At 38.2% G+C, this 14,073-nt stretch overlaps 1 protein-coding gene across 7 annotated transcripts in view; it reads right to left on the bottom strand.

The window, feature by feature from the left end:
- TMEM150C (transmembrane protein 150C) overlaps positions 1-14,073 on the bottom strand; it is a 108,878-nt gene that overhangs the window by 25,355 nt on the left and 69,450 nt on the right. For all 7 annotated transcript variants that reach the window (XM_049885890.1, XM_049885889.1, XM_049885891.1 and 4 more), the window contains 4 exons: positions 8,865-8,954; positions 7,566-7,619; positions 7,405-7,437; positions 7,237-7,304 (listed from right to left, as the gene is read on the bottom strand). In XM_049885890.1, coding sequence (XP_049741847.1) covers positions 7,237-7,304; positions 7,405-7,437; positions 7,566-7,619; positions 8,865-8,944 — 235 coding nt within the window. In that variant the 5' untranslated portion in view covers positions 8,945-8,954. The remainder of the gene's footprint in view (positions 1-7,236; positions 7,305-7,404; positions 7,438-7,565; positions 7,620-8,864; positions 8,955-14,073) is intronic.

The raw sequence follows: 14,073 nt of genomic DNA, 5'->3' as shown, positions 1-14,073 counted from the left end.
GCCAGGCACCATCTAGTTCTTCTGGTCTCAGGATGATGTAAGTCTCTGGTTCATATGGCCCTTTCTGTCTCTTGGGCTCATAGTTATCGTGTGACCTTGGTGTTCTTTATTCTCCTTTGATCCAGGTGGGTTGAGACCAATTGATGCATCTTAGATGGCCGCTTTTTATCATTTAAGACCCCAGATGCCACACTTCAAAGTGGGATGCAGAATTTTCATAATAGAATTTATTTTGCCAATTGACTTAGAAGTCCCCTTAAGCCATAGTCCCCAAACCCCCACCCTTGCTCCGCTGACCTTCGGAGCATTCAGTTTATCCCAGAAACTTCCTTGCTTTTGGTCCAGTCCAGTTGAGCTGACCTTTCCTGTATTGAGTATTGTCCTTCCCTGCACCTCAAGTAGTTCTTATCTACTAAAGTGCTAATCAGTAAATAACCCTCTCCCACCTTCCTTCCCTCCCCCCTCACGTAACCACAAAAGAATGTGTTCTTCTCAGTTTATACTATATCTCAAGATCTTATAACAGTGGTCTTATACAATATTTGTCCTTTTACATCTGACTAACTTCACTCAGCATAATGCCTTCCAGGTTCCTCCATGTTATGAAATGTTTCACAGATTCCTCACTGTTCTTTATCGATGCGTAGTATTCCCTTGTGTGAATATACCATAATTTATTTAACCATTCATCCGTTGATGGACACCTTGGTTGCTTCCAGCTTTTTGCTACTGTAAACAGTGCTGCAATAAACTTGGGTGTGCATATATCTGTTCATGTAAAGGCTCTTATTTCTCTAGGGTATATTCCAAGGAGTGGGATTTCTGGGTTGTATGGTAGTTCTATTTCTAACTTTTTAAGAAAATGCCAGATAGATTTCCAAAGTGGTTGTACCATTTTACATTCCCACCAGCAGTGTATGAGAGTTGCAATCTCTCCGCAGCCTCTCCAACATTTATTATTTTGTGTTTTTTGGATTAATGCCAGCCTTTTTTTTTGTTGGAGTGAGATGGAATCTCATCGTAGTTTTAATTTGCATTTCTCTAATGGCTAATGATTGAGAGCATTTTCTCATGTATCTGTTAGCTGCCTGAATATCTTCTTTAGTGAAGTGTGTGTTCACATCCTTTGCCCAATTTTTGATTGGGTTGTTTGGCTTTTTGTGGTTAAGTTTTAACAGAATCATATAGATTTAAGAGATCAGGCGCTGGTCGGAGATGTCATAGCTGAAAATTTTTTCCCAATCTGTAGGTGGTCTTTTTAGTCTTTTGGTGAAGTCTTTAGATGAGCATAGGTGCTTCTCTTCGTCATTTTTAGTAATGTTTTGTATTCTGTTTATGCCTTGTATTAGGACTCTTAACATTGTCCTTATTTTTTCTTCCATGATCTTTATCGTTTTAGTCTTTATGTTTAGGTCTTTGATCCACTTGGAGTTAGCTTTTGTGCATGGTGTGAGGTATGGGTCCTGTTTCATTTTTTTGCAAATGGATATCCAGTTACGCCAGCACCATTTGTTAAAAAGACTATCTTTTCCCCAATTAACTGACACTGGGCCTTTGTCAAATATCAGCTGCTCATATGCGGATGGATTTATATCTGAGTTCTCAATTCTGTTCCATTGGTCTATGTGCCTGTTGTTGTACCAGTACCAGGCTGTTTTGACTACTGTGGCTGTATAATATGTTCTAAAATCAGGTAGAGTGAGGCCTCCCACTTTCTTCTTCTTTTTCAGTAATGCTTTACTTATCCGGGGCTTGTTCTACGGATATATTTTTAAGCTTTACTAAAAATTCTGCATTCTCCTAGTAGTCAGTTTTAGGAAAGATTTCTTAAACCCACCATTCTGTTTCTGGTATTCAGAACAGTCCTTTGCTATACTTATTTGCTACTTATTTGTCTATTTTAAATGAGCACAAATATTAGAATAATTGCTTACTTTTAAAATTATTTTATTTTTTGCTGTTGAAAATATATACAGCAGAACATATATCGATTGCTGATTTTTTTAATAGTTTTTTTTTTTGAGGCTGATTGGATTTTTAAAGTTCATGACTCAAAATAAAAATCTCTTCATTGCAGTTCTAAATGGGTGACTGGCCAAATTCTTTCTCATTTTGTTTAGTTTTACTGTTTATGCATCAATAATTCCTATTTATGATTGCAGTAGAACAGGGCAGTCAGTATGCTTTGGCTGAAGGAGAGAGTGGTTATTAGATGACTGAAATCATTCAGTTATTAGCTTTATCCTCACAACTTCCCCAGAGCAGGAAATAAAATTCCTTTCAAGAAATCTTTTCATCCCCAAGGGAAAAGAAAAGGCTGGATGCAGGACCAAGAGCATAACAAATTCTGTAAAGAAAATCATTGAGCGTTCAATCTTTGATTAGTCCTTCAAAAGATAAAAGATCGTTGTACACTAATTTTAAGAAATGTTACACTGACTCATTTGCAGATTGTAAATTATATTCTATATGGCTGCCAAAAAGCAGTGAATTACGGGCAGCCTGAGTTATTTCTTAAAAGTCAGTTATGTAGGGTAAAGTAATACTCTGAAGTCTAACAGGGACAGGCCTGCATCCAAAGTTTAGAGCAGGAAAATCTTCAGTAAACTGATTCTTTTTTACTCCCACTGTTGGTAAATAAATAATTGTTGGTTTGCTCCTACTGAACACTAATCAGTTTTGTGTCTACCATACTGGCACTAAAACTGATAGAAGATAATAAAAAATAAACAGTGGATATTGCAATACCTGAGAGCAAGAGCTAGTCTTATGGATTGAATTGTGTTCCCCAAAAATACCTGTTGTAAATCCTAACCTCTGCCTATGGTTATAATCACATTTGGGATGGGCTGTCTTTGTTATGTTAAAGTGGCACAATTAGCGGAGGGTGTGTCTTCAGTTAATCTCTTTTGATATATAAAGGAAATTAAATAAGCAAGACAAAGAAGCAGAGATGGGGGAAGAGAGATGCCAAGCCACATGAAGACTGCCCAGGAGCAGAAGCTCAGAAGACACAAGACCTTCCCCTAGAGCGAACAGAGAGAGAGGAAGGCTTCCCCTAGAGTCGGCACCCTGGATTTGGGCTTCTAGCTTCCTAAAGTGTGAGAAATTGTTAAAGCCATCTACTCGTGGTATTTATGTTATGTTGTTGTTTTGTGCCATTCAGTCGATTCTGCCTCATAGTGACCCTATAAGACGGAGTAGAACTGCCCCACAGCGTTTCCAAGGAGCGTCTGATAGATTTGAACTGCTGACCTTTTTCAGTTAGCTGCCGAACTCTTAACCACTACACTGCCAGGGCTCCATTTCTGTTATAGCATTTCCATTTCTGTTATAGCAGCCCTAGATAACTAAGACAGGTAGTAAAAGTTTAATTGCTTCTTGGTGGAGCAAGCACAGGGAAGGACTGGAGAATAAGATGATGACAAATGTTATCTGGAAAAGGGGAAGTTGTTTTCATTGCTTTGGTTTTGGAAACGCTTTTATAATTAATTAATCACAAGCTTTATAACTAGATGAGTTTGTGAGCTGTGCAAACTGTTATTTTTTTAGATTATACACTAAAGACTATTGGGAAATAGCAATTTGTCTTAAGAAAACACAAAAACAGTATGTAGCTTCCAACATGTTCTCTGGTTTCTTTAAAGCTCAGTGGGGAACAGACAGCTTTTGACAGCTTTTTTGTAAGGGTGGGCCCCCATGTACCGAGATTAAATGAGGTAATATTTGCAAAGTACTTAGCATTGTGCCTAGAATATAAGTGATTGTTATGAATTATTTTTATTATCACACCCTGTGAGAATGCAGATGAGCAGGTGCCAACCTGCAGGCCTATGTGATGTTACTTCAGAGAGGCTGAAAAAGGTTCCTGACCTCGCAATTCAAGATTTGATAACAGGACTCTGTGCTCAATTGAATTCAAGTATCTCCTTAGCAGTCAATTATGCCTTGGTATAAATAAATGTGTTAGCTCTTTCGTAAGAGCAGTGTCAAGAGTAGAAAAAAGGAGCACATATAAAGGCCTCTAGCAGCTCTGAGGCTGAAGGCAGTGATGACAAAACTTGAACGACCAGCACTGGCTTGGTGACCAGATGTGCACAGCTGCTGTAAGTACCGCCTTTCTCAATGCTTGGGAATATCCGGGATATGAAAATCCTGACTGCCAAGGGCATGAAGAGAAGACCTTTAAAGATTCATCAGGCCCAGCATCAGGATATACTTCACTTTCTCCTTAGTGGAGGGTGGTAGTCTATGCCTTCCAAACACTTCCTGCTTAGGGGATATGCTCTGGGGAAGCTTGGGTGGGAAAAGCCTCTGACTGAAACAAGGTTAGCTCCAGGAATGAATCTCATTAACTCCAGACAAGGCCCACAGTGTGTTTCTCTTTGAATCTCACAGGTTCAGGGCAGTTCTCTCTGGTCTCACAGAGAAAGTTTTCCATGTCACTCATATTTTGAGCCTTCTGAACCAAGGTCCTGCCTGTGTTGGGTGTCAGACTGTCTCCTTTCATTTTCCAATGAGTTCTACAGGTCTTCCCTTTTCTTATGTTCTTGTTGTTAGGTGCTATCAAGTCTATTTCTGACTCATGGTGACCGCATGTGACAGGGCAGAACTGCCCCATAGGGGGTTTTTTTTGGCTGTAATCTTTATGGGAGCAAATCTCCAGGTCTTTCTCCTAAGGAGTGGCCAGGTGGGTTTGAACTGCCAACCTTTTGGTTAGCAGCCAAAGACTTAACCATTGCAATACCAAGGCTCTTTCCCTTTTTCTACAGCAAACATTAAAAGAGAAAATGTTAAGTGTTGAGTAAGAATTTGGAAAAGTTTCATCATAGATGAAATAACTGGTAACTTTTCTTTTTTTCTTTGGGGGACAGGTGACACAAGGCCAAATATATTATGTTTATTTCTTACTTAGAGTATAAGTTTTACCTCTAAAACAAAAAATCATTTCTATTCACAGCACTATCCACAATAGGCAAAAGGTAGAAACAATCTAAATGTCTACCAAAAGATGAATAAACAAAGTGTGGTGTATATATATATACAATGGAATATTCCTCAGCCATAAAGATAAATTGAAGTCCTGGTGCATGTCACAACATGGATGAACCTTGAAAATACCATGCTAAGTGAAGTAAGTCAATCACAAAAGGACAAATGCTATATGATCTCAGTTATATGAAATATATAGGAAAGACATATGTATAGAGACCAGAGTTGATTAGTCGTTACCAGGGGTGGAGGGAGGGAGAGAAACAAGGAGCCATTGTTTAGGAAGCAGTGAGTTTCTACTTACAGTGATGGAAAATTTGGCAATAATTTTTAGCAATGGTTGCACAACATGATTGATATTACTAAATTGTGCACATGAAAAGCATTCAATTGGCAAATGTGTTATATACAACTTTACAACAATTTTTAAAAACTTGAACACCCAACAAAAAAGGACAAAATAAACAATAAATAAATAAACCATTTCTAGAAAACCATTGTTGAAAGATTTGGCTGTCACTGGTCCCTTCGCAACAGCACACCAACAATGATAGCTACTGGACCCTTTAAAGACACTGTGAGGTCTAAGTGCCTCCATGAATTCCTTTGCCATGAGACTGGAAAAAATGGATGATGTCCTGCAACAATTACCCAACGTTCTGATCAAAGACCCAAAAGATGGATCTTGATCAAAGGAAGGAAAAAATGTGGAACAGAACTTCAAATTCTTATTGGACACCAGACCTACGGGATACACTGAGACTGGAGGATCCTCTGAAACTATTGCCTGGAAACAATTTTTAAAGCTTGAACCAAAACTACCCCATGAAGTCACCTTTAAACAACAATTTAGTTCATTTAATAAAGAATGTTCACCTTGAGCATTGTGCTCCTTTAAAGAATGATCTATATGAGATTAAATGGACGATAACTCTAAAACGTAGATGAGAACTTTAAGGGCAGAGAGTCTAAGTTAATGGTAAGGAAACAATATGGAGAGATAGCAAAAATGGTAACAATAGTCTGACGTATGTAACCACTGTCAATGAACTGTACGTGTAAATCTTGCTAAATAGGTATGTTTTGTTGTTTATATTTTCACACACACACACACACAAATACGAATTCAGGCTGAGATACATTTGAAAAAAAAAAAGACACTGTGAAAGCTTGGCCTTGAGGAGATGGTATAGCAGGGAGATTTCTAAAAGGGTAGAAAGCAAGGCTGCTTTCCACAATCCCCTGATGACTAACAGGAACATAGAAGCCCTCACGGAACAAGAGATGGCAGAATATTAAGTGAAGGTCTCGGGCCCTGAGAAAAAAGTAGGGAATTAATTGGAGCCTGGTGGTGCAGTGGTGAAGCATTTAGCAGCTAACCAAAAGGCTGGCTGTTTGAATCCACAAGCCATTCCTTGGAAACCCTATGGGGTATTACTACTCTGTCCTATAGGGTTGCTGTGAGTCAGAATCCACGATGGCAATGGGTTTTTTTTGTGTGTGTTTTTGGTCTATGAGTACCAAAGGAGTCTTGGAGGCGCAATGGTTAAGTGCTTAACTGCTTAACTGAAAAGTCGGCGGTTCAACCCACCCAGCAGCTCTGCAGGAAAAAGACCTGGTAATCTGCTCCCGTAAAGGTTACAGCCTAGAAAACTCTACGGGGCAGTTTGACTGTGTCACATGAGGTCACTATGAGTCAGAATGAACTTGACAGCACCTAACAACAACAATATATGAGTACCAAAAGATTTTTTTTTTCATCTAGTCCTCACTTGTCAGCTTGATCTGTGTGTAGGCACAGGGTTAAGTGTAGTCTTAATGTTAACACTGATCTTTAGATTTAAAGACAATACTTACACACATCAAGAACCTATGCATTTTTTTTCATCTTTGCCAGTGAAGGAATAAATAAGGCATTCTTTTCAAAGCAAAAGTATTCCATTATAGGACATTCTCATGCGGGATTTTACGGCACATGAAATAACATTAATTCATGCAGCAAAAGAAACTCAAGAATAAGCTGCAACGGTAAAGATGGTAAAGGAGATAGAAAATATAAGAGAAACAGAGGGAATATAAAAGAATGTATGAGAAAAAAGACCCTCAAAAGAAAAAGCTTCAGTATACTGACATGATACCAAACTGTCAACTAAGCCCACCACGATTGTGATATGGGTTTGGGCAAATTTAAAATAAAAAAGAAATGCATCCAAGTGCATAAAGCATGCTTTCTGCTGTTCTTACCTAGAAATGCTGCCATGTTCGTTACCTGACTAAACACACAGCTTGCAGGAGGTTCATCACCTGCAATACTTGAAAAATATGAAACATTTTATTGTTCCCATATTAACATCTACAGCCTTCCCAACTTGTAATAAGATCCAACAGATCAGAAGAGAATTATCAAGTTACCTTATATATGGTGCATGCTTCGCACCAGGTTTCCTGCCAAACAAAAAGCACAGAGGCACAGGTTATAAAGGATGGTTGTTTGTGTATGGTTTTACTTCACAAGTAGCAAAGTTTTTTACTGTTTATTGATGAACAATGGATTACCCAGAGATAAACTTTACCTTTCCTCTGAATTTAACGGAAAAATTTTGTCATCTTCCACAGCTATAAAGTATCTATCAAGAAAAAACAACAGAAGTTTATAGAACAAAGATTGTTTGAAAAAGAATAGTTTGTTTCTTGGTTTTACTAGACTAACCACATTAAATCAAATTCACGTTTTTTTTTGGTCTGAGAAAATGCTCTATTACTACAAGTCTTTACCTGTGGACCACCTAGTTCTTGGAAGTTCGAATGCCATTAATGATAACGTTTCCTTAATTTTCAAAACACCCCCACCCCCCACCAATCAATAGCCATCATTATGATCTAGATGGGGAAACTGGAAAAAAGGAAATAAGGCCTTAGAACTTAGGCAAACTAAAATGAGAATTTAATGTCTCTCTTTTTTTTTTAACTTGTCAAAAATATGTGTCCACCTGCCTTAATGAACTAAAAGAATCTCCTTGAGGTAAATATTATTTGAAATTAGCAAATGTGGATAGTTTTCTGTTAGGCCAGAATTCCCAATGTAATTATATTTTATAACATTATAAATATACCAGGCCCATTCACATTATAACTGGATCATGAGTGGAACTATGCATGGAACCCACAACATGTTATCATCAAGTTATCAAATACTTATAAATAACAAGTTTATACAACTAGTTTATAGAATGTTCATTACTCGAAGAACACATAAACACTAACTAAAACTAGTATTCTTGACTATTTGCTTTGTATAATGTATTACTCACTCTTGTTATTTATTTTGGGTATTGGAAAAAGAGAAATAGGGACTTTAACAAGGTTGAATTAGTAAATATATTATTTAAGTATTTTTAAGTACATAAAGGAGTCCTGGTAGTACAATGGTTAAGCGCTCACTGCTAACCGAAAAGTTGGTGGTTCAAACCCACTCAGTAGCTCTGCAGGAGAAAGACCTAGTAAAACCCTATGGGGCAGTTCTACTCTGTGACATGGGGTCACTATGAGTTGAAACTGATTCAACGGTGTCTACAACAACAACATAAGTACACGAATACAGATGTGCTACATATCATCAAAGGAGCCCTGGTGGCACAGCGCTTAAGTGCTCGGCTGCTAACCGAAAGGCCACTCTGTAGGGAGAAAGATGGGGCAGTCTGCTTCCATAAAGATTATAGCCTTGGAAACCCTACGGGGCACTTCTACTCTATCTTTTAGGGTCACTATGAGTCAGAATCAACTCGACAGCACTGGGTATGTATCACCAAAACTTTATATTTTTATCTACACTGCCCTTGGATCCTTAAATAATTAAATAAGAGAATACTTACACTATCCATAGTCCAGCTGAAGTAAACAAGGTAAATACAAGAGGCAAAAACATCCAGACACTGCATTTCTTCCCATCCATGCCTGTAACACTGAAATATAATGAACGGATATTAATAATTAAGACAAACATTTACCTCATTCTTTCAAAACAGGAAAAGAAGTTTAGTTTAAATGAAAAAGTACATATTCTATGCAACCATGTTTTTTAAAAAATATGATTCAAATCAGTATCATTTCTGCCACCTACACATGTGGGAAATCCCTTGAGCAATTAATATAGATAATTATCTATTATTAGCTTAAATATTCCAGAGTCTTCATTCAGAACTTGTGGGAAATTTCTCATAAAGACATATGTTGTTGTTGTTGTTGTTAGGTGTCGTTGAGTCGGTTCCGACTCATAGAGTTGGCACAACAGAACGAAACACTGCCCAGCCCTGCACCATCCTTACAATCGTTGTTATACTTGAGCTCATTGTTGCAGCCACTGTGTCAATCCACCTTGTTGAGGGTCTTCCTCTTTTCCGCTATCCCTGTACTCTGCCAAGCATGATGTCCTTCTCCAGAGACTGATCCTTCCTGACAACATGTCCAAAGTATGTAAGATGCAGACTTGCCATCCTTGCTTCTAAGGAGCATTCTGGTTGTACTTCTTCTAAGACAGATTTGTTTGTTCTTCTGGCAGTCCATGGTATATTCAATATTCTTTGCCAACACCACAATTCAAAGGCGTCAATTCTTCTTCAGTCTTCAGCTTTCACATGCATATGATGCGACTGAAAACACCATGGAGTGGGTCCGGTGCACCTTAGTCTTCAAGATGACCTCTTTGCCCTTCGACACTTTAAAGAGGTCCTTTGCAGCAGATTTACCCAATGCAATGTGTCTTTTGATTTCTTGACTGCTGCTTCCATGGCTGTTGATTGTGGATCCAAGTAAAATGAAATCCTTGACAACTTCAATAAAGACATATATCCTTACATAAATCATCAGGATATCTAAGTAAGAACACAAGTGTTTAGGTTGGACTTAGGAGAAGAACTAGGTAGCAAAGACATATTCCAACGTACTTTTGGGGCTATTATTAGCCTTTATGGACTTACGGAGCTGGCCTGTACATATGTCTGTAGCCTGGCAGACAAGAGTGTTAGGAACAAATGGTTATTAGATACATATTGGCAACAGAGGCAAAAATGACAAATGTTTTAGAAATTTGAACTTTTCTTGTAACATGTTATTGAGCAACTATCTCAGATGGCTTTGAAAATGAATGTGCTGAGAAATAATACATTGCATACAGCTTTAAATTAGCTCCAACAAAACACATCAGAAAAAAATATGCAGATGTCAGACATTTTAGATGTTACATTTTAAAGCAAAAATACATAAATAAAAAATTCCCCACAAAAATGAAAACTAGATGCTTCAAAAGTATCTATGAAAAACTACTGGAATTGAACAAAAAAAAGTAACTAGTCATCACTTACCTTTGCCCAAAACTATCAGACATAATCCAACATATCAGACACACGCCAACATAATCCTTCAGGCAAAAAACACCCTGTTCCAAGAAAATTTAGTACCCTAGTGGCTTTCACGGAAACCCTGGTGGTGTAGTGGTTAAGCAGTTTGAATCCACCAGGTGCTCGTTGGAAACTCTATGGGGCAGTTCTACTCTGTCCTATAGGGTCGCTATGAGTCAGAATCGACTCGACAGCAGTGGGTTTGGTTTTTTTTTTTTAGTGACTTTCACTGACGATCTGATAAACAGAAGGATAATGTGATTAAACGGCAGCTGTAGGGAGATGTTACTGCTCATTATTTTGGGTTTTAGCATTATGGCAAGAAGTTCATTTACTGGGTTTGAACCAGTACCACCATGTTTCTGAGTACCTCCATAACACCTGCTTTCACGTACTGAGACTCTCTGGACCTTCCAAGAGTTGAGATCTGAGAGAGTATATGGTGCTCATTTTAGGCTGGTGAGTCAATCCCTTTCAGGTAAGTCTTAGTTCCCAGAACTGACCTACCTGATTGGGTAGATCTTTCAGACTAGAAAATACGTGGGCCTAATAATTTTCTTTGAACAGTTATGCCTTAATCTAAACATCTATCTGAGCAGGGATGTTAAATTACAAAATTTAGGAGCTGAAAGACATTAGAGCCACTTTCAATCAATTTAATCCAATCTGATCCAGTTCACAATTATGGACACCCTACTTGTGCCAGGGAAGTAGCGGGTCAGTGAAAATGAGGGAAACCCCCAATGAGATGGATTAACACAATGGAAACAAGCTAAAACATACCAACAATCGTGAAGACGGCATAGGAGTGGGCAATGTTTCGCCTGTTATATGTAAGGTTACCATGAGCCAGAGTAGACATGATAGCAACTACCAACAACATCTTGTGCCACGTACTATACCAGGTGTTCGAAACACTGAAGTGAGGTCTAATGAATATGACTATTTATTTGTACTAATCTATGTAATATATAAATAGTATTTTATTAACTGGTGGTCCATGGCTATCCAGTTTATATAATATGGAAGACTCATAAACATTTTAAGCATACATAATATGGCTAGTCAGAGTCTATTTCTTTACGTCCAGAAAACTGTGGGTACATAATAAAAGCAACCAATTACGCTAACAAAAAAAATAATTTCATCAATAGCCAAGATGTAGAGGGAGTACAGAAAACAGAGGTGGTTATTTAGCATGTAAAACCAGTTACTCTAGTCTGCCCCTGAAATACGATGCTCCAACAGGATAAGCAAGGCAGAGGTGGTTACACCTGAAACAGAGTTAGGAGACCTAGTTCTCAGCCTCAGCTCTGCCAATATCTGAATCTATGGGCCTGGACCTGGTAGTTAAGTCAAACTTCTCCATCTCGCTACATGAAGATTGTTGAATTCAAAGGGGAGAAGGATGTCAAAGACTAAGACCTCACAGTGTGGTAATATCTTGGGTGGGCGGGAGGGAGTCACCCAGATCCACTATCTTGGTTTAGCTTTGCAATAACAGAATACTCCAAAGTACCTAGAATTATGAGGCCCAGAGGAACCCATATTTGTTAACCATTTTTTACAATAGATCAGTGAATAAATCGGAATACCAACTTATTAATGTATAGTAAGAAATTCAACTGCCAAATGGGCAAATACTCACACTGGCTCCCCTTCTAGGAACGTCTATAAGGGGAATTAAAATTTGGAAGCAGGAAACTAGAGAGTTAATAAAACAATTCTAAGACCGTGACATCAAGCTACAATAGTTTTATGTACTAATTTCCTTTAAAGAGAGGCAGTGTGGTGGAATGGAGATAGTATGACAAGGCGTAGGACTAAAACCCAGCTCTGCCACTCACTAGTTGTGTGATCTCTGGCAAGTGATTTTATCTCTTAAGCTTTAGTTTAATTATGGAGCTGACTTCTATCTTGTAGGGCTATGCTGAGGACTAATGATGATGCGGGTAAAGCACTTCACACATAATACATGTTCTCTAAGTAGCAGCTCTGCCAACTGTAACTGCCAAGCAGACCAACACATGTTTTAGGATAACAAGGTGCCCTCTCTTTTGGGCAACCCTCAAGACAACTTGACACTTTGGGCTCCCACTTTTCCAGAGTCCATGTAGACATCATTCCTGATAGTAACAGTTTCTTCCTTCAGGTGGCTTTCCTGCTCCCTTGCCCCCCGCAAAAAAAAACTAATGAATATCTTAATCTTATACATATTAAAGCCTATCTTCTCTGTTCTGATCAAGGAGTCAATGGCTGGATCCTGATCAAAAGGGGAGGGGATGTGAACACAATTTAAAATTCTTATGGAATCCAGATTTCCTGGACCCATTAAGACTGTGGGAACCCCCAAATCTACTGCCTTAAAACAATCTTTAAACCTTGAACTGTAACTACGCCCTGAAGTCATCTTTAAACCAAACAACAGTTTAGCTCAGTAAGTAAAAATGCTCGCCTTGAGTAATGGGCCCTCTGAAAGAATTATCTATATGAGATCAAACTGACAACAGGAGCTCGAGTACATGGATGAGCAGTTCAGGGGGCAGTGAGTCCAAGTTAATGGTGGTGAAATAATCTGGGAAGAGATAACTAAAATGGTAACACAACATGAAGAGTGTAATCAATATCACTGAATTGTACATGTAGAAATTGTTGAATGGGTGTATGTTTGGCTGTGTATATTAATTATTAATAATTTTTAAAAAGTCTACCTTCTTGACACTCTACTCTGGTCATCTTTCAGTATTCCCTCCTTCTTTTTCTTTGTTTGGAAAGTATCCAACACCTTGGATCTAATACCTAATAGCTTCTCTCCTAAACTGTTCTATTTTTACTACGTTAGCTCTCATAGGGCAACCTTATGTCCAAATTCTAGGAAAACCATAATAGATCAAACCTTGCATAATGATAGAAAAAATTTCCCTTTCTAACTCAGAGAAGCCTTTGCAAATAAAAAAACAAAGGTGATAACATACAAGTTTATGGACAGTTATATTATTAGCTTCCAATGAACTTTCCTAGGTGTTTTCTTCAGGAATTTTATGTATCAGTTATGCCCTTCCCTTTTCTGAAAAACTAATTGCAGATTCACATGCAATTCTAAGAAATAATACAGAGATCCCATATATCCTTCACCCACTCTCTTCCATAGCAACCAGGAAATTGACATTGATACAATCCTTCAACCTTACCTCAGATTTCTCCAGTATTACATGCACTTCTTTCTGTGTATGTTTATTTTATCACATGCGTAGACTCATGTGACCACTGCCAGAGTTAAGATACAGGACAGTTCCATCACCACAAAGATCTCTCTTGTTGATCTTTTATAACCACACCACCCTCTCCTCCCTTGCTTTACCCCTAATTCCTGGCAGCCACTAATCTGTTCTCCACTTCCATAATTTTGTCATTTCAAGAATGTTATATGAATGGAATCACACAGTATGTAATGTTTTGGGACTGGCTTTTTTCACTCAGCATCATTCCCTGGAGATTTAGCCAAGGTTTATGTTCATCGACTGTTCCTTTTTTTGCTGGGTAGTATTCCGTGGTACGAATGTGCCACAGTTTAACCATTTACCCATTATAGGACATCTGGGTTGTTTCTAGTTTTGGGTTGTTACAAATAAAGCTGCTATGAACATTTGTGTACAGGCTTTTGTGTAAAGATAAATTTCCATGT

The sequence above is a fragment of the Elephas maximus genome, chromosome 5, assembly GCF_024166365.1.
Source record: "Elephas maximus indicus isolate mEleMax1 chromosome 5, mEleMax1 primary haplotype, whole genome shotgun sequence".
NCBI classification, from domain to species: Eukaryota; Metazoa; Chordata; class Mammalia; order Proboscidea; family Elephantidae; genus Elephas; species Elephas maximus.
This window is presented reverse-complemented; position numbering and strand designations above follow the sequence as displayed.